This window comes from Anoplophora glabripennis, unplaced genomic scaffold (genome assembly GCF_000390285.2).
Source record: "Anoplophora glabripennis isolate ALB-LARVAE unplaced genomic scaffold, Agla_2.0 scaffold41, whole genome shotgun sequence".
Taxonomy (NCBI): domain Eukaryota; kingdom Metazoa; phylum Arthropoda; class Insecta; order Coleoptera; family Cerambycidae; genus Anoplophora; species Anoplophora glabripennis.
Window position 1 is genome coordinate 1,083,669 of NW_019416901.1, and position 27,977 is coordinate 1,111,645.

A 27,977-nucleotide genomic window follows, 5' to 3' on the forward strand; every position below is an offset into this window, starting at 1 on the left:
TTCTACATTTTTATTTTTTTTTTCATAAAAATATGAGTAGTTTAAACGAACTGCTGTCATCTCTACTGAACGAGGACCATAAAAAAAAGAAAAAACAACAGTTGTCAGTGTCAGTGGCAACATTAAGGTTAAGTTAACCTCAATTCGTCATAACCTTACTTTGTAAGATGTTAATTTGTAAACAAATTCTAAAAGTTCAAAAATGCTTCTTAAAGTTTCATCCAATCCATACCTGGACGAAACCGGAAGGATTTGATACGAAAATTAAAGTTTACAATTGTATCACGAGAAACAAGGAACCCTTAGTCATTAGAGACAAGCATCTAATAACTTGGTACACTTGTGGTCCAACAGTTTACGATTCTTCTCATATTGGACATGCTAGTTGCTATGTAAAATTAGATATAATTCAGAAAATACTGCAGAATTATTTTAAGTACAATCTCATAACGGTAATGAATATTACAGATATCGATGACAAAATTATCAGAAGAGCAATTCAAATGAAAAAAACGTATAAAGATGTCGCGAAAATGTATGAAAAGGAATTCTTTGAAGATTTAAAAAGTCTTGGAATCGCAAAACCTAATATTATATTAAGAGTAACAGACAACATGGATATCATAATAGATTTCATCAAACAACTTGAAAGTAACGGTCAAACCTACATGGCCAAAGATAATTCTGTTTATTTTTCTGTAGAAAATGATAATTATGGGAAATTGGTAAACATTAATGAAGGCACAAAACAACAGACAAAAAAAGGTGTAAAAAAGAATGATATGGATTTTGTATTATGGAAAGAAAGTAAAGAGGGAGAACCATATTGGAATAGCCCATGGGGTTCAGGAAGACCAGGATGGCATATAGAATGCTCGGCTTTAGCCTCACACGTTTTAGGTAAGATTCAATATAATCGTTTAATAATTAAATTAAAACAATATGTTATTATAGGTTCTAACATCGACATTCATGCTGGTGGGATGGATCTCAAATTTCCCCATCACGAAAACGAAGAAGCTCAGTCATGTAGCTACCATAAAACTGAACAATGGGTTAATTACTGGATTCACATTGGTCACTTGCACTTAAAAAATTCAGAAAAAATGTCCAAATCTCTCAAAAATACCGTATCGATTCAAGAGATGTTACAAGAAGTTAAAACTGAGGTCTTTAGATTGGCCTGTGCTATGTCGCACTATAAAAGTGGCATGGAATATAGCAAAGAGCTCTTAGAAACGTCCCAAAATGTTTACCAAGTATATAAGAACCTCATAATTTCTTGTAACGATTATATAAATGGGCATTTGAAAGCTACTATAAACAATGATGTTCTGTTAAAAGTGCTCGGCGACTCTTATAGTAGTGTACATAATGCTTTGTGTGATGATTTCGATACTCCAAGTGTTATTAGAACTTTAAACGAGCTCGTCTCCGTAACGAATTCGATGCTCCATACCACCACGTCATCAAATAACCAAATTGGTTTAAGTTCGGTGGCAGCAGTATCCAATTTTCTTTCTGGCATTTTAACATTATTTGGAGTAGATTTCGATGAAAGAACTACAAGAAGTTCTGAGAATTTCATAGAAGTAATGAACATATTAAATGATTTTCGGCAAGATGTAAGATTAATTGGTATAGAAAAAAAAGATAAGGATATATTAAAACTATGTGATAATATCAGAGAACAACTTAAAGAAAATAATATTGTCGTAAGGGATTACACAAAGACGTCTTCATGGTCTAGGTGACATCTCGAAAGAAATTTTCCTTATTAGAATTTTTACCGAGTATCCAAGTTATACTAATGTCTGTTATATTTATTCTCTATTATCTTTATTATGGATTTTTCTGTAAATATAAATAATTATGTAACAAAATAAAGTACAATTTTGTAGGACCATTTTTTAAAAATTTATTTAGCAGTGTACCAAAAGCTTCCAAAATGTTTCAATTTACAAAACAAAACCTTAATAGCTATTAAAAAAGCCTTAGCGTTATGATAAAATTCTGAAATATACATAACTATTTTACTGCGGCACTAAACAATATATATTTTTTAAAAAAAGCGGCTTAACCCAATCGCCAAAGTGATATTTGAAAATCTAGCCAATTGACTAAAAACATTTCATCGATCTCGTGGTACAGTGGAACTAACAACTTTGGCTGGTAGTGCTAGTGCTAGTGGTATCTAATTATTAGCCGTATTTTATTTACCTACTTGCTATCTTATCCAACTGACATTCAGAAAACTAGGGGTCAGCTGCAACCGCAAATCACAAGCTTCAAGCTTCATATACTACTGGTGGCAGCGTCTGTGTCCGAGAGTGTAGCAGAGGTTTAGAGAGAGAGAGAGGTATTGGAGGGTATTTGCTATCTCTCTATATGAGCACGCGAGTGCATATTGCTAGAGAGAGAATGGAAATACCCTCCATTTCTCTCTCTCTCTCTCTCTCTAAACCTCCGCTACACTCTCCTCACTGGGACGCTGCCTCCAATCACAAGCAGAAGTCTGTGGTCACAAGTAATAAAACCAAGTTGTCATTTATTTATTGCGAACAGTGGAAAGTAAAAATTCGAAGTAATGGAATTGTATTATTTCGCTAATTCGATGTACAAACTAAATTACTAAATTGTCAGTAGAAGAAATATCTGAAATTTTTAAATTTGTGGTTATATTTTTATTATATTTGGATATTTGAAAATATTTTCAAATGATGAATAAACCAGAACTGGAAGGAACTGCCCATTTATTGGATGAGTTGGACAGTAATAAAATTTAATTTCTTTTACATAAATACTATAAGTCAATAATAATAAAGAAAAGATATATATGTAATCGGTATGTGATTATATATTTCTTTATTGAGAAAATTCAAACCGCTATAAACTTTGTAATAGAAGCATTTAATTTTCAGAGAAGCTAATGGTTTTACTGCGCGATGGACGAACATTGATCGGTTACTTAAGAAGTGTCGATCAGTTTGCTAATTTGGTTTTGCACAAGACTATCGAACGTATACATGTAGGCAAGGAATATGGAGATATACCTAGAGGAGTGTTTATTGTCAGAGGTGAAAACGTTGTGCTTTTAGGAGAAATAGTAAGTTGAATCATAATTAAAAACATAGTTATATAAAATACGACTTTTAGGATGCAGAAAAAGAGAGCGAGTTACCTTTGACAGAAGTTTCTGTAGACGACATCCTCGATGCCCAGAGAAAAGAACAGGAAACAAAGCAAGAAAAGCAGAGACTGCTTTCCAAAGCCCTAAAAGAGAGAGGGTTACATCTAATATCGGATTTAACGCATGATGATATGTTTTAATCTTTATGTTTTGAAACTATCTATTTTGTAATTGTAAGTAGGATATTCGATTAATATTATTGAAATTTTAAGAAGACTATGTTTCAGGTCAATTTCTATTAAAATGCTCATTTTTAACAAGTTTATTTAGTATTAAAACCACAAATAAAAAATTGGGGAACGGGTTAATAAAACACGTAATTCGATTTTTCTAAAATAAATCTAATATAGATAAAAATATGTAACAATATATCTAAATTCAAGTAAACCTAAAAATGAACGTCAAAAGGACGTTTCGAACATAATAGGTTTCCCGTTCTCGTCGAACTGTTTCGGTTTCAGAATTAACTCTTTCTCTTGCTCCGAATTCTTGTCCATCGCGTCGATATCGTCAGGATCGTTTCCATTTAAACAATAAAGTAAAGAGTCGGTCAGTTTGCTGTTACTTAAATTATTAAAATCGGTTGAATTAAAATCATCAGTTCTGCTCGAAAAACTCGAATCCACAGGCGAGGACAGAGTCTCCATCTCTCTACTACATAAATATTCCCTAAAAGTATCAGAAATCGACGAAGAGGACGCATCGGACTTGCTCATCTTTGGTATTTTCGACATTCTCGAATCGTATATATCACTTTCGCTTTTCGATTTTTTAAAATTTGGCACCCGCTCGAAACTGCTCTCCTCAATGGAATTTTCCGTTAGTTCTTCCATTTTATCCATGACGCAGTTCGATTGTCCCGCTTTGTGCAACGTATTGATGTTCGTTCCGGAAAGGACTAAAACGGGTTTACGACTTCTCGGGGTCATCATAGTCTCCTAAACATTTAAAACTGTATTCAAAATCGCTACTGAAAAGACCTGGCTTAGTTAAAAGATTAATAAAAATAGATTTTATGGGTTATTTGCAAGAAAAAATTAAAACGCACAAAGAGCAAATCAAAAACACTTCACCAACCTGCATAGCCCTGGTCATGCGCTGCGTCGACCTAGTAATAGGCGACATGGACCTACGTTCTCGCTCTTCCGGGGTGAAAATGATATCCGGACGTGCCCGTAAGGGCAAACATGCCGGGGTACTAGTTAAATACACCTTACGTGACCGATTGTCCTCCTCGCAACTCAAATCGGGTTCAGACCTGCTCCTTTTCGAATCCTTGGAAGTATTTTCCACAGAGACAATTTCCGAATTCGATTCGGAATTCGTATTTTTAATTTTCTCACCGTTTTCTGTACTTACGTCTGTACTCGAGTCGCAGTTGTGGCAAAACAGTCGAGCCCTTGTTACGATAGACGGTGAATGCTGAGGAGTCTGCAATTCAAATGAAAGCATGCAACTGTTCGAGAAAAACACAGAAGCGATAGACGGAGATGCACAACGTGAAAATGTTAAAAAGTGTAATGGATTAACAATAGGATTAAGTCGGGGCGTACTCACACTTAAAATTTCGTCGCTGGAAGACCGAAGCAGCGCCACTCCTTTCTTCCTAGCCAACGCCTTTTGGAAAATGTGCCTTTTTATCGAATCGCCGAAGCTCTTATTTTTAGAAACACCGCTACGAATAACTTGCAAAGGCGTACCATGCCCGTTTTCTTTGTTAAACTGTTTGACTAGTTTCCTTTTTTTGGAGGATTCAGGTAGGCTTTGGATGTGCGCGTACAACTGGGCTAAAGCCGTCTCTGTTGGGTTCGACTCGTTCTCTTTGGCAGTTCTCTCGTGATCTACGAACGTAAAAACCGTGCTAGCTGCGTCCGTCATAGATTCGTTCAGTCTTTTAGTGGGCGAGAGGATTTTCTTCTTCTCGTATCTTGCCCTGAATTCGACGATAAGTTTTGCGGGGATCTTGAACAACTCCGGTGCCTTTTTTATCATGAAACTGACTATTCCGAATAAGGTCTGTGAATCTTTTAGCAAACTTTCAGGAGATAACTTTCTAGGGCATAATAAATGAGGTGCGAATAACTTTGCTAAATTATCGGCGGACATTCTGTTTTGTGATTCAAACGATGTCGTTAGATGCAGTAAATCTAAAATATCTTTCAACAAAACCTTGTTTTCCATGGGTAGGAGCAATAACAAAAGTTGTAATGCCTCTAACAATTTGCTTTCCTGAGTTGACTGGCGAATAATACCGCAAGATTCTGAAAAATCGTGTATTTTTTAAATAACTGGGAAAAAGATAATTCTGAGAATCTATAATTTTTTATATTAAATATAGCAATATACCTGCAATTTGGCAGTATGCAGGAAAATGAGCTTCGGTCAACAAGGGATCGGATAAATCAGCTAAAAAACTTTTAAGAACGGACGCACAATCATGTACACTGTATGCCCCTCCTTCTAACTGAACTGTAATACCTTGACTTAACAAATTTTTTAACTCCTGTTGTCTCTCTAAAGACCCCGTTTTCCTAAATATTCCTTCACTTTTTATATCTAGAATTAAGGCACACAATTTAAAAAATCTCAGAAATTACCTTACTCAGACACACTTTGTTCCTTTTTCAAAAATTCTATTAACTGATAGACTTGACATATTCCTTCTTGAGTTAAAGGAGCACCCTCCATAATACCACGAGCCTTTGATTTCTTTCCGAATGGTACAAGATTCCATTTTTTAAATTTACCTTTTTCCGAGAAACAATCACTGCTAGAAGTGCTAGTTTTATTATGCAGTTAATATAATACATTTAACACTTACCTATCTGTGTTTAAATCTAATACGAAAGAAAGATGCATCCGTACTAGAATATGGAATTGTTCGGTGTACTCCCTTTTAAATCTCTCGGCGATAGACTCATCGTCTAAGGTACTTGTTGAACACATAACTATTGTTTGATAACAATGAGGCACTTCAGCAACTATTTTTAGGGATCTTCATTCATTTGAAAGGAGATAAACGTAAACCTATTGGGTAGGTTCATTTTAAATCTCAATTAATTCGTAACTTAAGTTAATTAAATAATATATACACACGTTGTTTACCGTATTTATGGCTTTTTCGAACGTTATCTTTCAAAACAAGGTTACATCGAATTTTTTTTTTTACAACATATAAATTTCAGTGCCATCTTTGGGAAAACTAAAGGAGTTATAGCATTGAGCACTGATCATATAGGAATAGAATGGCATTCAGACAATCGTAGATCAATTGTATATTTTTTTAATTAAATAAATATTATAAATAGCTGAGTTGTAATTAGCTTTTTGGATTGCCTTTAATCTCTTGTCTATGTCTACACTGGGCTCCAAAACTAATTTGCATGCGTATTATTTGTCGTTACCTTTTTAAACAAATTGATCATTATACCTACTTACTTATAATAAAAAAATAAATAATAATACGTATCTACTAATAGATTTAAAATACTTTTTAAATAATTTAATAATTAAAATGTTAGTTCAAGTTTGTGAATCTGTGTCAATGATCTCTGATGTTGACCCAGTTCAAGTGAACTACTTAATATCAATCCACCTGATGAGATACAGCAACAGGCGGGCAAAAAACGAACATTCAACGTTAATTTTGATAAAATGAAAATGGCTGTGTCACCACTTCATTTATTACATTTATTTAAGGATAAGGCAATAAATTTAAAATAAATATTTATTTATTTTTAAACACATAATAAAATAATTACATATAATAAAACACGTGATCATCATATTTGTACCTTCAATAATATAGTCTCATCCTCGTCTTTCAGTATCAAAAAAATTACACCTTAAATGCCCTTAATTACCCCTTTTTGGAACGTAGTATGTCGAATCCAAAAATAATTTCGTGAAGTCTCCAACGATACTCCTGTCAGGAAGTTCCTGAGCTACTCCATAAATTGCCATCTGAAAATAAAAATTTGAAATATTCCACAGGTAAAAAACGTAAATAAGTACCTTTCCCTCTACCGGCAACGACGGATTTTTCATGATTTCAAAAAGAGAATCTCGTACGTCGTTCAAGAATCTATCGGCAACGCCGGGTTGAGTGTGCATGTGTGTCACGCATATATGAATACTGGAAATTAATTGTTATACGACAATTCCGTTTATTTTTAAACAAAAACTTACCCCGACGGAAACTGAAGTACGTTTAAATTCCAACCTCTCTCCTTAAGAGCCGTCGATAGTCTATAAATATGAAAATCGTTCGATCCCAAGGCTATCACGCTGGTCACTGGTTGGCCGAAAATAAATATTCCTTTCATCCGTCTCAGTCTAAAAAAAAATCAACGTGAATCAAACAATAAATGGTAATTCCAGTTACTTACCCTTTTTCGATATACTTCGTCGTGTGTACGATATCCCTCGTGGCGGACACATAGCCTTCTCTTCCGAAATTCAACAGAGTCGCCCAACAAACAGCGATATTGCCACCGGCTCTAGAACCGCTCACAGTAGGAGACCCGTAAACGCCGCCAGGCCAGTCTGTCGTAACCGTGTACTGGTGGTGGCGATATTTAACGTCTCTATACAACACCACCGAAGAACCTACAAAACAGTCATTCATTGGTTAAAAAAATTATCGTAGATTTTAATCGAGTACCTTTAGGGGTGAAACCATATTTGTGTGTATCGGCAGAAATGCTGGTAACTCCTGGCAGTCGAAAATCGCATGGAGGAATAGGATACCCCGCATCTTCCATAAAACAAGTCAGAAAACCTCCTAGACACGAATCCACATGTACTGGGATGTTATACTTTACTCCTAGTTCTGAGAGTGCCGGGATATCGTCCATCGTCCCGTACGGGAAGTTCGGAGCGGATCCCACAATCTAAAAACAATTATATGATGGCTAAAAACATAAAAATTGAATATTCACATTCCTACCATGATGGTATTCGAATTAATAGCTTTCCTGACACCGTTTACGTCTACCTGGCAAGTATTGGGATCGGTTCTCACGGATCTAACACGAAGCTTCAAATACTGTGCGGCTTTGTCGAAAGCCGAATGGACAGTGGTAGGAACGATAATTTCTGGTTTCTTAATTCCTTTTACTTCCCTGCCGTAATCTCTGTAAGCCTTACAAGCCATTATAATAGATTCCGTTCCACCACTAGTCATCTGAAATGAATTATAATAAGGAAAAATCTTTGAAATAAGAACATACTTACCGTGCCACAAGTGTCATCGTTGCCGTTAAATAAATCGGCAGCTATTCGGACCACTTCCGCTTCCATTTTGCACAGTCCAGGAAATAAGTCCGAATGAAGAGGATTCGTGTATGAAGTTTTACTGTATACCTCGCTCACCACGTCAATTAAATCTGGGCTGTAGTAGTAAACGGCCCCAGAAACTAAGCCATTTTTCCAGTCGTAATCTCCTGCAGATTTTTAACAAATAACATTACAGTGTAAGCAATAACAAACCTAAACTCACCTAAACCTAAGTTTGTATTCAAAGCTTCTATAATGTCTTTCTTAGACAATTTGGCGTGAGGTAACTCAGTGATGTAAGTTGTGTGCTTTGTTCTTTCTTCGACTTCGTCCTTGAAGTTTTTAGAAATTGAACTTAGCTCATCGTCGATTCTTTTCTTTATAGAAGGAATTAATTTTGCTAATCGAAATACAGTTTTCTTGCCCCTATCGATGATACCTGCAAAAGTCATATATAAATATGTACAAAACATTTGCTATGTACTCACTCTCATCTTGAAATAGGAAGTCATAGAACCAGACCCCCAAGAATATCGTAGTTGTGGTAATCGTAACAATTTGCCATGGTTCTTTACCATTGAAGCTATCGTTGATAACAAATTTCAAAGAACTAACTGGGTGTCTTATAATATCCATTTCTGCAGCACAGGTAGAATCTCACAAAATCTCTTTATGGTTTTTAAATTCATTAATTGAAATTGAACCCATAGATTACAGAGAGTAATTGAACCTATAAACCTAGTGCTACTGATATAACAACTTCACAAACAGATAAGATACTGATTAGTACTATAATATTTATAACAACACTTCAGGGAGCGTTTAAATTTAGCTATTAATACAAAGCACTCGCTTATCACGTTTTTGGAAAATGAACGTGAGGTGGTCAAATTCTTTTTATATTTACCCGGATTCGGAAAATAAAAACATGTATTTCATTTCCGATTTTCCGAATTTGAAACACTATATTTAGAACTAGGGGCATGTAGGTCAAATAAAATATGAGGTAGTTGATTAGAGTAGTTTAAATTATGAATATATGAATATAGAAAAACAGAAAAAAACGATCTCGATCTATTCCGATTACATTGTTTATAATATAAATACAAATTTCTGCTTATCATTTTATTTAGTCAAGGTTAGTAAACAGTGTTACAAAATTATATATCAACTAACTCTGCCCTACCTCAGCCAAGAGTAATTTCTTTGTTGTAGTCAAATAAGGAAAAATATTAAACAATCAATTTTTATATCTTTTTCCTCACTTGATTAATAGCGACTATCAGATTTACGTAATAATTGTAAGTGTTTTGATATAATTATTAGATCACAATTCATAATTACATATGATTTTAAAAAATAGTTAAATAGTTTAATGAAAAATACAGCATTTTAAAATAACCGCCATTGAGTAGGTTCAATTTACAGTAGTTCTAATGTCTTAAACTGTGGTAGTTTTAATTTAATTCCTGTCAATAATTTGACAATGTAAAATTGTGAAGGGAAAACAAATCCTTTGTCAAATCAATTTATCTAATTTATCAATTTTGTATTCCAAAGCTCTGGTGCTCTGTACATTTTGCGATTTAAAAATATGAAAAACTGAAATCAATACAATGGAAGAGCTAAATGACAAGTTTTATTATGCTTACAGTTCTTCAATTCCAGAGAGAATTCAGGTTAAAATGTAAGTATAATATTCATTGTTAATTATTTTGCAATAATATCTTTAATTTCAGTGGTACCTTGGAGGGTAAAAGGCAAAAACCAGAATATGACAAATTACTAGCGGACCCGATGCTGAAGTATTCGGGCTTGTACCAAGACGGCTGTTCAGATTTAATGGTGGTTTGTCAAATTTATGATCAAAATGAACCCCTAGGCTTACCAGTAAGCACGTCATATAAAGCGTTCACCTCTAGATGGAAGTAAGTGCTCGTCACGTTCAAATAAAAAACGAAGGTGTAACATTTTCATTTTATTTTAGTTGGAATGAATGGTTAACACTGCCAGTGCAATTTGATGACTTACCTAGAACTGCTCAACTTGCATTGACTATCTACGATTGTTTCGGACCTAATAAAATTGGGCCGGTCGGAGGAACGACAGTGTCTCTCTTCAGCAAGCATGGTTTGTTTAGACAGGTACGATTGTAAGACAATAAATGTGTTAAATGCTAAAATATCGGACATTATTTTTGAATAATTTGATGTAGGGTATGCTGGATCTACGCGTTTGGCCTAATAGAACAGCAGACGGCAACTCTCCCACAACAACGCCTGGTAAAGCGAAAGATCAGGGCAAAGAACAAATGCAAAGATTAGCCAAACTTGCCAAAAAACATAGAAACGGACATATTACGAAAGTAAGTATTAACGATTGACAATAAATAATAACTAATGTGATAATTCTTTTTAGGTAGATTGGTTGGATAGGCTAACGTTTCGAGAAATAGAATTGATAAATGAAAAGGAGAAGAGGATCTCAGATTATCTCTATGTAATGATAGAGTTCCCAATGGTTATTGTTTGCGGAATCCCACATTATATAGTGTATTTTGAACCAAACGGTGAAGATATTGTTTCGTTTAGGACACAAACTGATTTGGTTACCGTACCTGATCAGGAAATTTTGAAGGTAAGTTTTTAATCTTTTTTTACCGTTAAACATTAAAATTCATCAGATCTCATTCGAAGTAATGTTTATTGCAAGAAATGTATTTTATTAAATGTAAATAGTTCTTAATTTAAGTAGGCATCGTTGATAAGGACGAGATAAGACCTGATAAAAGTTTAGACACAATATCCTTAAATTGCTATTGCAATTATTTAAAGCAATGCCACTATGGGGGCATGTGAGTCAGAAGATACCCTTAAACAAAGATATGACGGGTTCAAATTTGTTTGTGTGTCGCCTGTGTGGACAGTACATAAAAACTAGTGCTATTAAATGTGTGAAATGTCCCTGTTATTTACATATGGATTGTTTCGAGAACGCAGCTAAAGTTTTCGATTTGGAAATCACCAATTGGCAGTGTAAGTCCTGTTCGAGGAAATACGTTAAAGGCTTAGAGACAAAGATTCTTATTAAAGAAAACGAGTGTCTTAGGGATCAGGTTAATATTCTGACTAAAGTCGTTAGTGATCAGGATTACGTCAACTGTTTGCAGAAGCAAAAGTTGGAGGAGATCTCTGAACAACTCGGAGACGATGTGAGTTATTGGTATTTGTTAAATACTGCTTATTTTCAAAGGAAAATGCTGTAAATCTTATCATGTCGCGTGTGGGTTCACAACCCTTGCAACTTCTAAGTAACTAAATTAATCTAATAACTATCCACACTTTTAAGTCTTCCAATTCAATATATTCATTCAATTTGCAAGAAATACTGCAGCTATGTGTTTATGTTCGATTTTTGAGTGTTTATTTTTTGTGTACTTGCCAACAGGTACGTAAATAAATTTGCAAACCCACATTTGAAGTTGTGTACTGTATTGCATTTTTTTTCACATTTTTACTATTTATATAATTTTTAATCTCAATTCTTAACTTGGTTGTACAAATTTGTGACTCAACACAAAGTGATAACCAACTCTATCAGTAAAAATTGACAAGTACAAAGACTGACAATTAAACAAAGTATAAAACTACAATTTTAGTTTAATCAGTGGCAGTTTATTATGAAACTGAAAAGATATTGTTTAAGGCATGAGTTTTCTTGTAGCATTATAAAGGTTTCATAAAATACGTAAACGGGATATATATATATGTATTTCTAAGGTTCTGGCACCTGAAATATTATGTATTTTCATCGTAATCCGATTCTTATTATGCAACCGACCGTTCTCAATCAAAATGTTTAAGATTTTCGTTAAAATAACAAAGAATAAACATAAAACTGGCACGTCCAAGGTAAAAAGAAGTATTTTATCCACTACTTCATAAAATTCGTCACACACAACAAAAAAAATTAAAAGGTTTTATTTAATTCGATAAAAAATGCACTAAAACGTATAACATTTCATTCTTGTAACACAAATTAATACAAATTGTCTCCTTTTAATCATTTTTTAAGTTCCTAGCTGGTGTTTGAGTTGAAACTTTATTGTTAATTTGAATTTATGAGCTTGCTGTGACTTCATGTAAATTTGGGTATGGAAAAGAAGAAATATTTTTTGCCGACAATATTTTTTAAGCAAAAATACACAAAATTATAGGAACACATCTACCCAAAACTCTTTTTAAGCGAATCACTAGCTTCTAGTTCCAATTATTCCTGCATTCCGTACATCTTACGCTTCCTTTCCGCAAGTAACGCCTGACTATCATGTCTCCAAGTGCCCCAAAATCTAACAGTTATTGGAAATCTACACACTTATACACAAATAATGTTGCAGGAGAACCTAGTCGAGAGCAAACACCACAAACTAGCCAGATCCCTAAGAAGCGGCCACAGTGACAAGGATGCCAAACCCAACGCCACGATGCGCGACATTCTCAACACGATCATTCGCTACCCGGCCACGAAGAATCTGTCCAACGAGGAGCAAGATAACGTTTGGAAATACCGGTTCTACCTGAGCACCCACAAAAAGGCGTTAGCGAAGTTCCTGAAATGCGTCAATTGGGACCAGCACAACGAGGTGCGGCAGGCGTTGCACATGATGGATATATGGGTGCCCATGGACGTAGAAGATGCTTTGGAATTGTTAGGCCCTAGTTTCACGCATCAGGCTGTTAGGAGATACGCGATATCGCGGTTACAGCAAGCCCCGGATGACGAGATACTGCTGTACCTGCTCCAGTTGGTTCAGGCGTTGAAATATGAGAATTTTAAGACTATACAAGATGGTATTATGAATTTTTAAGCGATAAAGTAATTACAGATATATTAACGTCTCTTTTTAGGTTATGCGAGGATATCCCCGGGTCGTGAGGTCCTAATCGGGGAAGTGGAGGCCCAGCTCGAGAAGAAGGACAGCAAAGAGAGCAACAGCACTATAACGAACGAGTCCGTCATGCACCGATCGGGCAGCTACAACCAAGCGGATCAGGTGGCGGCGTCCAATGTAAACAGCGTGATAGAAGTCGATCCGGAACAAAAACCGACCGGTCTGCCCGAGAATGTCGTGCAGAACCTTAATCCGTGGACTGATTCCGGTAATACCGACACCTTGCAGAGCCATATGAACGAGGAGGAGGAAATAGAGGACTTGGCGTCGTTCTTGATACACAGGGCTTGCAAGAATTTCACTCTCGCTAATTACTTGTACTGGTATTTGTTGTTGGAGTGCGAGGATCAGGAGCCCAATCTTAAACAGGACGTAAGTTGACAGAAATAAAAATGTTTTCCTTAAGATTGTTGCGTTGCTAAATTTTTTTTTTAGTTGGAAGTGCGGGAAATGTACTTAACCGTGATGAAAATGCTTTCGCAAACGTTGGCCAAAGGCACGGAGAGCATGCAGAAGAAGAGGTACACGCTGACGAAACAGCAGAAATTCATGGATAAGCTGGTGAAGCTGATGAAAACCGTGTCCCGCGAAAGCGGCAACCGCAAGAAAAAGGCGGAGAAGCTCCAACAGCTCTTGGCCGATTCGGACATTTTTAAGTTTAATTTCTCGAAATTCGAACCCATACCGTTCCCTCTGGACCCGGAGGTGATTATAAACGGGATAGTCCCGGAGAAAGCCAGTTTATTCAAGTCCGCGTTAATGCCCTCGAAGTTGTATTTCAAAACGATCGATAACGAGGAGTATGTAGCTATTTTTAAACTCGGAGACGACTTACGGCAAGATCAGCTTATTTTGCAGATGATCACTCTCATGGATAAGTTACTGAGGAAGGAGAATTTAGATCTCAAACTGACGCCTTACAGGGTTCTCGCTACCAGTACGAAACACGGATTCGTGCAATTCATCGAGTCTGTGACCGTGGCTGAAGCGCTGGGCAGTGAAGGTAAGATACGCGTCAAATAAAAAAAATATCTTGTTTTGAACAGAATACACAAAAATACGTTAGGGATGTTTTTTAATTACACTCTTTAATCGGGCCGAAAAAAAAAATTGAAATAGACTAAAAACAATTAAATTTGTTGTCGGAAGTGACGGTTGTTAAATGTATATACAGGGTGTTGCGCTTAAATGTGATACAAGCTTGTAGCTTCTTTGTTTTTTGATCGATTTCAACTTTTTTTTTTTGGATTTTGGGTTAAAAAATCTCTAACTGTAATGCTGCTGTTTTTATTAATGCAGTTCACACAGCTACTTGGTACTAGCGATTTTTTTTCCAAAAAACAGATTTATTCTCATTCAGCATCTCTTAAAATGTCTTATCACCAAGTTTCATCAAATTCAATACATCTTCAGACGAGCACTAGTTGGCTGTGTACTGCATTAATAAAAACAGCAGTATCACAGTTAGATAGTTTTTTTACCCTACATTCCCAAATAAAAATTTTTGAAATCGGCCAAAAAATAAAGAAGTTACAGGCTTGTATCATATTTAAGCGCGACACCCTGTATAGGTAGGTGTTTACATACTTGATTTTTTTAGGATAGTTCTATCTTGTTATATAAAACCGTCACAAAAAAAATTTAAGAAAAAGAATAAACAAATACTGGCCTTAAAAAAAATGCGAACATTTTGAGAACTGCTGGAGTTGAGAGGGAATGACACGTTAATTCTCGTATGACATACCCCAGTAGGTGCTTGTCGAATTAAAGGATTATACACATTTACAAAAACTTTATACCATCGTTTAATAGTCTGTCATGCAACTTCGATTCTAAATAATAATTTTCCAATATTATCGACTTATAGAGACGTTTTTTTTATCTCTAGGTGAAAGCGTATAGGACTTAAGTTCTTAAGTATTTTTGCAGTTTTATCAAGGCTACAGTAACACGGCAACACTTTTAGATGCGTAGGGGGGTGATAGTTAAGAAACAACTAATTTAGATTGGGACTGGTGATTTTTTTTTTCATCACCACTGTTTAGATTTTCTGCTCCAAACTACTTCTTTCACAAGTGTATAATGGACCAGGAAATATAGGAGTATGCATGCATAATTCTTCGGTCAGGCGGGCGACATTGTTTAAAAGTTGATCAAACATTAGAAATTCGCGTTTTTCGACTGTAACTTTTTTCTGATGGTTCTACAGCGAAATGGTGAAATACTTTATTGTTCGTCTTTAAAAGATCTACAAAACGAGTGTCAAAAAATATCAATCCGGTCAAAAGTTACTTGCAAAAACCACCAATTATGCCATTTTAAATAAACAATTATAAATTGCGATATTATCACAGAGGCTTCTTCGGATAACACTCAATCATTCTCACTGCAGACAAATAATTTATGCGAAAGCCGGAATCCGTAAGTGGATTATTTTGTGAATTATGAGATACCTGAAGTCACGCCAATTTTTTTTACTGGTAGATTTAACAAAAAGCTATCGAGTTCCATTGTTTTTTCTCAAAAAATGCACTTTTATAGTGAAGGGAAATTATTTAAATAATTTCCCTAGTTGCAAAAATAAATACGCCCTTAATTTATAATTTTTTTTTTAAATTTTATTACATGTATTAAAAGAGCATAAAAAAACTTCAATTTGAAAAAGATTCGTCACGTTTCGTTAATAAACAACGGAGTTATGGGCTTTCAAAGTTGACGGTCTACTGTTGAATAAATAAAGTGCGGAGCGGAAAAAAAATATGCACGTAATCAGCAGCCGGAGTGCTTTCAGTACAGTAAATATTAATTGCGGCGGTGTGGTGGGGGAAGCTGATCGATAAATTATTTATCTGCAATGAGGAATGATTGAGTTTTATCCGAAGAAACCTCTGTGGTAACATCACGATTTATTGTTTATTTTTGCAAGTAACTTTTGACCGGATTGATATTTTTTGACGCTCGAGATGTCGTTTTGTAGATCTTTTAAAGACGAACAAAAAAGTTCTCTGTAGAACGGTCAGAAAAAAAGTTACAGTCGCTAAACACGAATTTCTAATGTTTGATCAACTTTTAAACAATGTCGTTAGCCTTTTTCAGCGTGCGGATATGGTACATATTATTCTACACTATTTTTACTATCTGCTCACAAAAAATCAGCCCGACCTAAGAATTATGCATGAAATGGTCATTTTCGGGCTAGATATCCTGGTCTAATAAACCTTTCGCTACTGTATTGATAGTACTGTAACGATTAACAACCAGTGTCACTCGATTAAATATCTCAGCGGTCCTCAAACAATGTGTAATAAAAATACTTTTTTTTTACATTTACAAGGTAAATTTTTAGTAGTTGGCTTCTTTCACACATTTTTAGCGCAATGTGTGCTCAGGCATATTACGTGTAGCCAATAGATTTGAACAGTTTTTTTTTTAATAAGCTGTAATACGCCATTTTATACGGTTTCAGGCAGCATTCACAACTACTTTAAAAAGTACCACCCGCAAGAGAACGGCCCGTACGGCATAGTACCGGACATCATGGATACATACGTGAAATCCTGTGCGGGCTACTGCGTTATAACCTACCTCCTGGGGGTCGGTGATAGGCACTTGGACAACCTTCTGCTCACGCAGGACGGGAAGTTGTTCCATATCGATTTCGGTTATATTCTGGGGAGGGACCCCAAACCGTTACCTCCTCCCATGAAGCTGAGCAAAGAGATGGTGGACGCGATGGGAGGTGTGAATTCGGAACATTACCAAGAGTTTCGGAAGCTTTGTTACACGGCATTTTTACACTTGAGAAGGTAAATACAAATTTTTTTTTTACTCTTAATAAAGATATACAGGGTTATACAAAAGTCCCGGTACGGCAGAAAAACTGTCAAAGAAAACATTTTGGGAAAAAATGTTCCAGACAAAAGTGTAAGAATTTTTCCCTGGCTATCTGATGGTGACCTTGGATTTGACCTTGATTTTGAGCTTGAAGGTCATTTGAAGCGCAAGTTAAGTTTTTTAAATGGAAACCCCTATTTTTTATTGCGAAATTGGAAAGAAATAGTCAAATAAAATGTAATAAAAGTCCAAATCTCTTCTTGGAAATCGATTTGGCACCATCAGAGTGAAAATATTTCTCAAATTTCATCGTAAAAGTTAATTTTTTTTTTAATTTTTTCATAATTATCGTACCTCGCTGCTGGACAGGCTACTGTGACCAAACTACTCACATTATCTGTCAGGGCGCATAAACACATGAGAGCTACGGTACGCACTGTTGTCAAATCTCGCGATATAAGAGAAAGGCGGGGGAAATTTTAAGAGGTCTGTTATCCCGAGAAAATCAAAACTAACGCGCTTTGGAAATTTCCAGGCACGCAAATCTGATGCTGAACCTGTTCTCGTTGATGGTGGATGCGAGCGTTCCCGACATCGCCCTGGAGCCGGACAAGGCGGTGAGGAAGGTCCAAGACAAACTGAGGTTGGATTTGAGCGACGAAGAAGCCGTCCACTACATCCAGAACCTCATCGAGACCTCCGTGTCCGCAGTGATGCCCGCCATCGTGGAACAATTTCATAAGATCACTCAGTATATAAGGAAATAAAAAAACGGTTTGTTTCGACGACCACACACGATTTTTTTTTTATATAAGCGAATATTTATTTGTATAGAAACAATTGAAAAAAAGCTATGTTTGGTTTCTTCCGTTCCTAATTAACGTAATAAAAACATAAAAACTTCACCTCGTTTAATTCACTTTAAAATATACACACAAACAAACAATATAAAATCTAGTAAAAATAAACTACAATAAAAAAAAATCACAAATTTAAAATACACAACAACGAAGAAAAAGCATGTACGGAATTGGTGAATATGTACGGATTGTACTTGTACGCCAGCCCCCAATCCGGTTCGAGGGAGGGCAGCGGCAGAGTCTCGTAGGGCGCGAACAACGACTGTCCCTTGGCCCCCGCCCTCCTCACCATGCTCTGCTTCCTGGACACCTGCGACTGTATCTTACTCAGTCTCTGCTCGATGTTGGGCAGGGATCCGATAACCTTCCGCCATTCCGGATTGTGGGCGAACAGCCACAGCAGCGTGCACATGGAGGGGAACAGCAGCGCCTCCTTATCGCACCAGTGCATCATAATGGTGACAAAGTTATCGATATATTCCGGGAAGAAGCTGTAGGGCCTCGTGGGCGGGTATTTGCACACGTTTATCAGGATATTGACGGAGAGGATGCAGGCCCGCATTTCCGGCAAGGAACGGTTCGTGGTTTTGATCATGAGGTACATCTGTTCGGGCAGGAACTGCGCCACCTCTTGGCAGACGTCCTGGGAGTGCCTCGTGATGTAATCTTAAACGAGAATTCACAATTTTTTTGTGAGTAATTAAAATGTAATTACAGGGTGATTTTTAAGTGTGTTCCAGTAAAAGGGGCGATTCTTAAATCAGTTTAAGGCAAAAAAGTTCCTAAGTCGCAAATTTTTTAGTTTTTGAGATACCGAGTGTTGAAAGTTTTTGGTAAAATGCTACAAAGTTTACAATAGAGTATAAAAAAAAATCACTCCTTTATTTATTATCGGAATCTACTTAAGGACCATCGTAGTCGACATACCTAAATCCTGTAAAGCTTTATTCACACCAAACACAGTTGACTTTTCGTTCACCAACGCTTGTAGAGCCTCTCTACACCTGTTACCCAAGGTATCCTCTGGGACAGCCTTGAGGTTTGCTTTGTGTGCCCTCTGCCTTATGTTGATCAGTTTCGGAGTGTCTATAGCCCTAGACCTGTGGCCTCTCCACATAGCCTAGAATAGTTATGTATCAAGGGTGTTAGTAAGGTAATAATGCAGGGAAGGCGACAATGATTAAGTCTGAGAGACAGATGTCACCCTTTTGCACATTATCTTAATATAGTTGTAGATTGTGCAAAAATCTACAACTTTTGTAGCGGTCACTTTTTAAGATAACCTCAAAATTTTCGAGAAAGATGCGAAAACGGGTTTTTTTCTGATTTTTCGTTTTTTATTTCTCATTTCCACTAAAATAATTTAATTTTGACGAAACTTGGTGAAAGTATACGTTTCTCTGTGTTAAATAACCACAAATTTTTTTAGATAAAAAAATCAAGAAGTTTCCGAGACATTCATTTTTTCCAGTCCAAAACACTTTTTTTTCAAAGAAAAATTCTACTTAGGAAAATCATCGTACAGAGTTCTGCCGGTCATAATTTTAATAAAATTGCATATTTACAGTGCCACTTTATTCCATAGTAATATTATCTAATTCAGAATTAAAAATGACTAGATTTCGTCATAAAAATAGCAACGATATATTTAAAAAAATTAACCCTCGAAGACGAAACATCGGATTGCAAAAATGTTGGCGCCATTGTACAGAGTGAAAAACGTGGCATTGTAAATATGCAATTTAATTTAAAATTCGTTTTCAAATAAAGCCAGGAAGAAAATTAAACGATTTTGCAAAATTTTGGTTTTTTTCAAATATCTCCGGAACTACCCGGAATTTTAAAACTTTCTAAATTGCATATTCGGTATTAAAAACACAACTCTTTTCTAATCTGAGCCACCCCGTATCTCTTTCCGTTTCCTAGATCCTAATGATATCCCATCCTTATCTTGTACACACTGTATATCTATGAATTCATCAAAATTAAAAAAAAAATAAATAAGTACACTAATCGATTCTACAGAGAAAAAATTATTATTTATTTTACTTATTCACTATTCGACTTATGTACAAAAATAAAGTTTTGGGTTAAACAATGAGACAGTTTTTTTGTATTTTTTCCGTACAATTGAATGGTGTAATCAGTTTTTGAATTTTTTTCAAATTTAAACAAATTATCAACTGAAAAATTCATTGTTGCAAGTCATTTTTTATTTTTTTGCATTTTTGAGCATGTTTTTGAACTGGGATTACTGATTTTTTTATTTCACCGAAAAGTATGCCAAAACGAAAAAAATTATCACAATCTAAGTAGAATTTTTCTTTGAAAAAAATGTTTCAGACTGGAAAAAATTAATATCTCGGAAACTTCTTGATTTTTTTATCTAAAAAAATTTGTGGTTATTTAAGACACAGAAAGGTATACTTTCACCAAGTTTCGTCAAAATTAAATTATTTTTGCGGAAATGAGAAATAAAAAACGAAAAATTTAAAATAAACCTGTTTTTCGCATTTTTCTCGGAAATTTTGTAGTTATCGTAAAAAGTGACCTCTATAAAAGTTATAGATTTTTGCATGATCTACAACTTTTGTATTTGCCACTTTTTTGTTCAACGGCAACTTTCGCCAGAAATCCCAATGATACAATTTTTCACAACTTTTCAACCCTCCGCCATTTTTTTTTCGTTTATTATACTCCCCTTTACCATTTCCACTTATAAAAGTCCAGGTAACAATTTTCATTTTTTATGGAACTAATTTAAAACTTTTTAATTTAATTCAAAATCGAACACTTCAAATTATAGGCTCGTTTACATTTATTTTTATAACAAATGGATGATATTCACTTGTTTTATATTTTTTATTTTATTAATAAAATAATTAAGTGAAAACAAAAACAAAACACCCTAGTTAAGGAATAGTTCACTTTACCTGAATTTTGATAGCGGCGGCCCTTTCCATCCTTATACTCCTCCTCTTCTCTCTCTCTTCCGGCGTGAAAAAGTAGGCGTATTTCCTCCTTACTAAACAACCTCTGATCAAACGTTGAAGTCCTACGACGACTCTCCTTTTATCGTTCATTTCAGCTTGAAGTTGTTTCATACACCTGTAACCCCTGTAGAACCTTTGTATGATTCCGGCAGAAGTTTGCGCTTTTAGGTACCATTCCCGTTGTTGTTTCATCAACTTTTTAGCTCTATACCTCACTTGGACCCTAAGGACGTGATACTTTAGTAAAGTGTATCTTTCGTACGCAGATCTCTTAAGCAGCTGTGCCCTCCATTTTTGCTGAACGGCCACAGCAGCTTTCTTTAACTCCAAGTAACTGTTTCGGTCGTATTCGTATACTTTCTTGAGCCTCCACGTTCTTTGTACCATTATGACTGTAGCCTTTAGTGTCTCGTATTCGTTCCTAAGTTGCTTACACATTTTTCTTGCCCTCCATCTTCGCTGTAAAACTACGGCATATGTTCTTAAACGTATGTAATTGCCTCTGTCCCTTTCAACTTGCTTCTTAGCCCTCCAACGCCTCTGAAGAACGATGGCGGATCTTTTCAATGTTTCGTATTTTGCTTTCTCTGCCCTAGCCAGTCTATTGGCTCTCCAACGTCTCTGTATAAATAGAGTCGTCTTCCTTAGCGATTCGTAGTAGCTTTTGTGTTGTTTGCACAGCTTCTTTGTTCTCCACATTCGTTGAATTTTTATCGTGTTCTCTCTTAGCCGTAAATAGCCGTTTCTAGCTTGCCTCATCCTCCAGTGACTTTGAATAACGATTGCGGCATCTCTCATCGCAGCGTAACGGGTTCTTTCTGTTCTTGTCAAGATATTTGCCCGCCATCTTCGCTGTACCGATACTGTTGTCTTCCTTAACAATCCGTATTGTATTTTCTGATGTGTTCCGATTTTATGTGCCCTCCACCAATGCTGTATAAGAACTGTGGCGGTTTTCAACCGGTGGTAGTTTTCTTTTTCTATCTTAGTCAACGTGATAGCCCTCCAAAGTCTCTGAATAGTAATAACTTGGTGTTTTAACTTCTCGTACATTATTCTTTCTTTTCTGGCTAATTTATTGGCTCTCCATTTTCTTTGTACGAATATCGTAGTCTTTTTCAAGGCTTCGTACCGTTGCTTATCGCGATTTCCTATTACTTTGGCTCTCCATCTGCTTTGTAAGACATTCGCGGCACTCTTACGTTGTAAATAAAACAGCCTTTCTTTTTTAGCCAGTTGCTTACTTCTCCATCGAACCTGAATATTAACGACAGCTGTTTTTAACGCTTCGTACGTCGTTTTCTCCTGCCTTGCCAACTTATTCGCTCTCCATCGTCTTTGAATACACACAGTGGCATTTTTCAGCAGCACAAATTCGTTTCTGTAGCGTTCCATAAGTTTTTTAGCCCTACGTTTCACCTGAACGGTAATTGCAGCGTTTCTCAGTTGTAAGTAACTTCGTCTTTCTTTACGTGCTAGTTTGTTAGCTCTCCACCTTTGCTGAACACTTACAACAGTTCTCCTCAATGTTGTAAACTCCGTTCTGTGTCTCCGAGTTAATTTAATCGATCTCCACCTCCTTTGCAGAAATATGGCAGTTGTTTTTAATTCTGTGTACTCCCGATGGTGTTTTTCTTTAAGGGATTTGGCTCGCCAGGCTCGTTGTAGGACAGTAGCGGCATTTTTTAGTCGAATATAATCGGATTTTTCCTTTTCTCCTAATTTCTTAGCTCTCCAGATACGTTGGACATTTACTGCAGTTTTCTTTAAAACTTCGTAGTTCGTTTTTTCTTGGTGGTACAGCTTATTTGCCCTCCACCTTCTTTGAACGACCAAAGCAGCCTTTCTTAGTGCTTCGAACTTTTGCCTTTGGTTCTCACCAATTTTTTTTGCTCTCCATTTTTGTTGGAGGGAAACTACCGAGTTTCTTAACCGAACGTAATTATCTCTTTGTCTCGACATTGCTTTGTTGGCTCTGAAGCGCCGTTGAACGATTAATGTGTACTTTACAAGGTTTTGGTGATAAATTCTGGCTGTTTTCATCAAACAATTTGCTCGATACCGTCTTTGGAGCACCACCGCCGCTAACTGAAGTGCTAAGTATTCTTTTCTGCATTCTCTCATTGTCAGTTGAGCCCGGTATCGACTTTGTACTACAATAGCAGCTTCCTTTAGTTTTATAAATGCTGTTCTGTCCGATCGAGCCATTTTATTTGCTCTAAACTTCCTTTGTATGAAAAGAGTATAAGTTTTTAATCCTGTATACTCGGTTCTGGCCTCACGCATCGAAATTAAGGCCCTGTATCTTCTCTGGGTTGTAACTGTAGCCGATTTCAGCTCCTTGTAATATCTACGTTGTTCTTCCATTAGTTTTTTCGCCTGATACCTATCCTCAAAGATATGCACTGCGTATTTTAGAGATACGAAGTAAGTGAGACATTTTCTCATTTCCATTGTAGCTCTGAACCAAGTTTGAATTTTAACGGTTGCTTCTCTCAGTCTTGTATAACTTCTATACTCGGTTCGCATGGCTCTATTAGCTCTAAACTTCCTTTGAACGAGTATTGTAGCAGATTTTAACGTTTCAAAGTACCGTCTTTCTTTCTTCGACGCCTTGTTAGCTCTGTAAATATTCTGAATGGTAACGGTGGCAGTTTTTAATTCCAAATAAGCTCGTCTTTGAATTTTCATTTCTCTACGAGCTTTATATTGTTGTTGAATACATACACAAGCTTTTTTAATGTCCTTGTATCTGCGTTTTTCGATTCGCATGGCTTTAAGCGCCAAATATCGCTGTTCTATGACTAAAACAGACTTCTTCGTTGCTAAGAATTGTTTTCGGCAAACTCTCATTGAGATGATGGACCTGTACCACGTTTGGATGTGTAACGTAGCCAATCTTATTTCTAGATACTTTTTTCTTTCGGTTTTGCAAAGTCTATTAGCTCGAAATCTTTGCTGAATACAGGACACGGTCGTTTTTAGTTTTTCATACGTTTCTTTATCGTGTTTTAATAATTTAATACTTCGAATCCATCTTTGAATAGTTATCGCTGCAGATTTTTGTTGGATGTAGGAAGTTCGCGTTACCTCCATCTTTTTCTTTGCTCGATACTTTTCTTGTACAAAGTCGACTGCCTTTTTCAACTCTAAAAATCTCTTTCTTGCTATGTACATACGAATATGACTTTGTATCATAACCGCTTTTTTAATTTGATTTCTACGAACGTTCCGTATCAGCCAGCCTTTAGCGAATCTTTGAATATTTACTACTGTGTTGCGTTGTTTCTTGTAGAGTCTCAAGCAACGGTACCTTCTGTAACATGACTGAATTTTTACAGCCGCTTTTTGCCGTTTCACCAACGATAAGTATTTCTCTAATAACGATATATATCGTTCTAACATCCTTGAGATTTTTTGACGTCTGTACCACACTTGTATTTTAGTTGCTGCTGCTTCACGACGCAGCCGTACTCTTTCCAAATGTCTCCGTTTTAGGACCACCGGGAGGCTTCTGAACCAAGTCTGTATAGTCGTAGCGCTTTTTACCATAAGTGGTGCTTGGAACTTGTACACTATCTGCCACAAAAACGACAGGGTTTTCTCTTTGTGCCCGTCGACGATATCCTTGGGCGATATATCGTACAAGATTTCATAACCGGCTTTTTCCAGGGAACTAAAGACGATTTTCATGTTATGGATTTTCTGTAACCGCGAGATTGCCGGTACCCTAAGGTTCGCAGTTAGATTTTCTTGCATTAGGATAATTTCCATGACTTTCGTTAACCTCACGCCGTCCCTCAAATCGACGCCAAGGTTATTTACCGCGTAGTCGAACTCGTTTATGTAGGTTTGAACGTGGGTGACGACGTAGCCTGTGTATTTTAAATATTTTGTGATATCTCCGACGGCCGCTAGCATTTCTCTCGATAATTTTATGAGCATTTCCTTGCTTTCTTTAATGGAGGAGTTCTTACAAAACAAGCACGGATCGTGTGCGATTAGCTTCTTGTTTTTGGCCTGATCGAGGAAGTACACCAGCACGAGGAATTTTTTCAGAAAGAATTTTTTAAATTCAGTGACGTATTTGGAACTGTGAACCAACTTATGCTTCTTCAGCAAGTAAGGGTCTTTCAGTACTCTATTCGCTATAAACGTGCTGAGTCCGACAACGTCGGAATTGGATTTTAAGGGTATTATTTCGTTGTATATAGTTTCCAGTCCGATTCGCAACCAGAGCGGATTATAGCTTAAAAGCATAGCCATAACTTCGGACTTCAGAGCCAAATTCAAGTGGACGTCTTTATCTTCCCGTATCATTAGTTTGCCCGTTTCCACAGCCAATACGACCTTCGATAGAACGGAACTCATTTCCTGGCTTTTGAAAAGATTTTGGGCGGATTTTCTCAAAGCGTTCAACTTGTTATTGACGAGATATTTGCTGGAAACTATTTCTTTTGTGGGAGCGACGTCCACCTCGCGTTTCTTACATTCTTGCCATACTTTCGCGACGTCCACGAGATGTTCTTCCGAATTAAGCTCCACTGGTGGCGTCAATAAGGCGTTCAGCCATTTCTTAAAATCGATCTGCTGCTGGTCCAACCACTCCTCGTTGACGTAAAGATGAGGGGTCATAAACGGATCGGCTAGATTCGTAGCCGCTAAAAGAAACGGATTCTGAACGATAATTTGATGGGTATCTTGCTTTGCCAACGCCGCGACTGCGTTATCACTTTCTTCTGCGATACTAGCTCTGCCGTTATTCAGGAACTTTTTCAAGTTCAACCCGGTTGTTTTTTTAACGATCCGTATTGCGCTGCCTCCTGATTTCGACCACTCTTGAGGTGAACGCTTCACGTTTGGCCTCTTAGGCGGCGTGAAAGTGAAGTTAAGATCGGATTTTCTCTTCAAGAACGATTTATTGGGGGTGTGATTAGTTTCCAGCATGCTTTGATGGATATACGACTCCTCCTTGATGGAAGAAAGGGGTTGGCTTCGTATTCCGCTCCATAGGTTTGCTTCGATGACGTGTTTTGCGTTATCACCATTCAGATTCAGATACGACTGGCTGTTATCGACATTTGCCTTCGATATATTCGGAGAGGTATTAGGTTTTGAGGATATCGGCGAAAACGTCAAGTTGGCAACGTCACCAACCGAAGTATCTTTCGTAAAAGTGCCCCCGCTCGAGTTATTCTTCACGTACGTTTCAAAACTTGTGTTACCCTTGACGTACGTTTCTGCACTTAAGTTTGATTTTACGTACGTTTCGGTGCTTATATTGGGGCTCTTAGAAGAAACGTCAAACGTATTATTTTGAGCAGGAAATAGCTGTGTAACGTTAACGGTTTCAGTCGCGCTTCTCTCGGTCTTGTTTACAGTAGACGACAAATGTGGGCTGAAATCTTGCTTTTGGTCCAAAGGTGTCGAGACGGGCGTAAAACAAAACGATTCGAGTTGCATGAGTTTGTATTCGAAGTTGTAGTTAGTTGGAGTTTTTGCCAACTTCTGCTGAACGTACTCGGTGATCTTCGGGGATATATTGTCTTGATTTGAAATACCTAAGGGCTGTCTTTTACTGCTTCCATTAACCTTATCTTCCACACGAGAGGACAGTTCAGGGGAGATATTTTCCAAACTATCACTAAAATGAGATTCGGAGAACGATACGTCCTTTTTGCCGTTTATCACATAAGTTTCTCTCCGTTCTATGGGTTGTAAATAGTCCAAATGAAACGTAGTAATTGAGGGCGACACGAAAACATTATTATCATAAGATGCATTCAATAAGGGAGATGGGACATTCTCTTTGCCATTAACTTTGTATGTGTTGCGTCCGCCTGTAGTCCAATCTGCAGAAGCACTGACATTCTGCCATTTAGCATCTGGTGAAGCCTTTTGAATGTTGATTAAATATTTCTTTGTTGGCGATGTCGTTTTTGGTGGCGAATATTTTTTCTGTGGAGAGTATCTGTTTGGGGATATACGAGGGGGTTTGACGGAATAATATTTTTTCGTAGGCGACGTTTTGTTTGGTGGTGTTTTAGATTTCAGCGGCGATTTCTGCCTGGATGAGATTGGTTGAGGTTTCCTTTTTTGTTTTGCCGCAGTTTTCTTCTTCTGAAATTTGAAACAAATACTGTGTACTTACACGTTTGTTGTTTAATCAACATATTCTTTATACTTTAAGAGCCAATTATAAAGCATGTAACACAATTTTTCTACATAATTCACAAATACCTTTGGTAGAACAGACTTAAATGCGACAGGTACATCTCGATGTATTCTTTTGCCATCTCCTACACTGATCGTGTGTCGAGAATATTCTTCTTGTAAAGGACACCAGGTGAGCTCAAGAATGGCACTTGATTTCTCTCCAACCGTAATTTGTTCAGGATTTATTGTTACATTGAGTTCTTGTGGTATGTGATTGGTGATAAATATCTGAAATTTAAATAAATGTATATAATATATAAATTTGCTTAAAACACTTAAGGTAGTTTAAAAGAAAAATTTTACTTACGTTCACATCGTGATCTGTTGGGTTTTCAATAAGCAATTTCCGGTTAACTGCCGTTCCAACTTGCACATCTTCGAAAAATAATTTAGGATTCGGCGTAAAAGGTGCTAGAGATAATACTTCAATTTTTTCTGATTCGTTTTCTTTTGGCACAGATGCATGTTTCACTTTCGTCCTAATCGGTGAGAACTAAAAAATCATTTTTAAAACGTTAAAATAATATCGGTGGATACAAACACTTATATTGATTACTTACTTGAAAAAACATAGTATCACAAATGCGAGTTACTCGTAATGTTAAAAACAAATACGAAATTTATTCTTATAATGTCTTTTTCAAAAACACTGCCTC

General features: G+C 36.5%; 6 protein-coding genes across 9 annotated transcripts; 3 read left to right on the forward strand and 3 right to left on the reverse strand.

The window, feature by feature from the left end:
* Nucleotides 1–122: 122 nt before the first annotated feature.
* Nucleotides 123–1,881, forward strand: LOC108917208 (probable cysteine--tRNA ligase, mitochondrial). The gene is made up of 2 exons (XM_018723694.1): nt 123–900; nt 955–1,881. Exons 1-2 carry the CDS (start codon nt 168–170, stop codon nt 1,752–1,754), a joined length of 1,533 nt encoding a protein of 510 aa, XP_018579210.1. The 5' UTR covers nt 123–167; the 3' UTR covers nt 1,755–1,881.
* A 744-nt stretch (nt 1,882–2,625) lies between these two features.
* Nucleotides 2,626–3,447, forward strand: LOC108917218 (U6 snRNA-associated Sm-like protein LSm1). 3 transcript variants are annotated; one of them, XM_018723706.1, is made up of 4 exons: nt 2,626–2,772; nt 2,922–3,106; nt 3,157–3,363; nt 3,418–3,447. In XM_018723706.1, the coding sequence occupies exons 1-3, from the start codon at nt 2,718–2,720 to the stop codon at nt 3,328–3,330; spliced, it is 414 nt and encodes a 137-aa protein (XP_018579222.1). In that variant the 5' UTR covers nt 2,626–2,717; the 3' UTR covers nt 3,331–3,363; nt 3,418–3,447. The 3 variants fall into 3 exon arrangements, with proteins under 3 accessions (XP_018579222.1, XP_018579223.1, XP_023311427.1); XM_018723707.1 differs by lacking the exon at nt 3,418–3,447 and adding an exon at nt 3,406–3,417; XM_023455659.1 differs by having other exon boundaries at nt 3,157–3,447.
* Nucleotides 3,448–3,541: 94 nt separating this feature from the next.
* LOC108917212 (rho GTPase-activating protein 19) lies at nt 3,542–6,252 on the reverse strand. The gene is made up of 6 exons (XM_018723697.1): nt 6,012–6,252; nt 5,803–5,960; nt 5,537–5,746; nt 4,748–5,451; nt 4,268–4,621; nt 3,542–4,128 (listed from the first exon to the last, which is right to left on the reverse strand). Exons 1-6 carry the CDS (start codon nt 6,134–6,136, stop codon nt 3,592–3,594), a joined length of 2,088 nt encoding a protein of 695 aa, XP_018579213.1. The 5' UTR covers nt 6,137–6,252; the 3' UTR covers nt 3,542–3,591.
* A 649-nt stretch (nt 6,253–6,901) lies between these two features.
* On the reverse strand, nt 6,902–9,331 carry LOC108917185 (sphingosine-1-phosphate lyase). Its single transcript, XM_018723669.2, has 9 exons — nt 8,956–9,331; nt 8,691–8,906; nt 8,426–8,634; nt 8,139–8,375; nt 7,854–8,082; nt 7,579–7,798; nt 7,379–7,525; nt 7,205–7,325; nt 6,902–7,153 (listed from the first exon to the last, which is right to left on the reverse strand). The coding sequence occupies exons 1-9, from the start codon at nt 9,101–9,103 to the stop codon at nt 7,046–7,048; spliced, it is 1,635 nt and encodes a 544-aa protein (XP_018579185.1). The 5' UTR covers nt 9,104–9,331; the 3' UTR covers nt 6,902–7,045.
* Nucleotides 9,332–9,968: 637 nt separating this feature from the next.
* LOC108917233 (phosphatidylinositol 3-kinase catalytic subunit type 3) lies at nt 9,969–18,157 on the forward strand. Of its 2 annotated transcripts, XM_018723728.1 has the most exons (10): nt 9,969–10,154; nt 10,207–10,395; nt 10,455–10,611; nt 10,683–10,832; nt 10,886–11,104; nt 12,864–13,317; nt 13,375–13,790; nt 13,854–14,421; nt 16,885–17,224; nt 17,788–18,157. In XM_018723728.1, exons 1-10 carry the CDS (start codon nt 10,084–10,086, stop codon nt 18,017–18,019), a joined length of 2,796 nt encoding a protein of 931 aa, XP_018579244.1. In that variant the 5' UTR covers nt 9,969–10,083; the 3' UTR covers nt 18,020–18,157. The 2 variants fall into 2 exon arrangements, with proteins under 2 accessions (XP_018579244.1, XP_018579245.1); XM_018723729.2 differs by lacking the exons at nt 9,969–10,154; nt 10,207–10,395; nt 10,455–10,611; nt 10,683–10,832; nt 10,886–11,104 and adding an exon at nt 11,328–11,678.
* On the reverse strand, nt 18,149–27,970 carry LOC108917175 (protein abnormal spindle). Its single transcript, XM_018723659.1, has 6 exons — nt 27,882–27,970; nt 27,629–27,814; nt 27,346–27,549; nt 21,046–27,225; nt 19,040–19,232; nt 18,149–18,778 (listed from the first exon to the last, which is right to left on the reverse strand). The coding sequence occupies exons 1-6, from the start codon at nt 27,891–27,893 to the stop codon at nt 18,237–18,239; spliced, it is 7,317 nt and encodes a 2,438-aa protein (XP_018579175.1). The 5' UTR covers nt 27,894–27,970; the 3' UTR covers nt 18,149–18,236.
* Between the last annotated feature and the right edge of the window lie 7 nt (nt 27,971–27,977).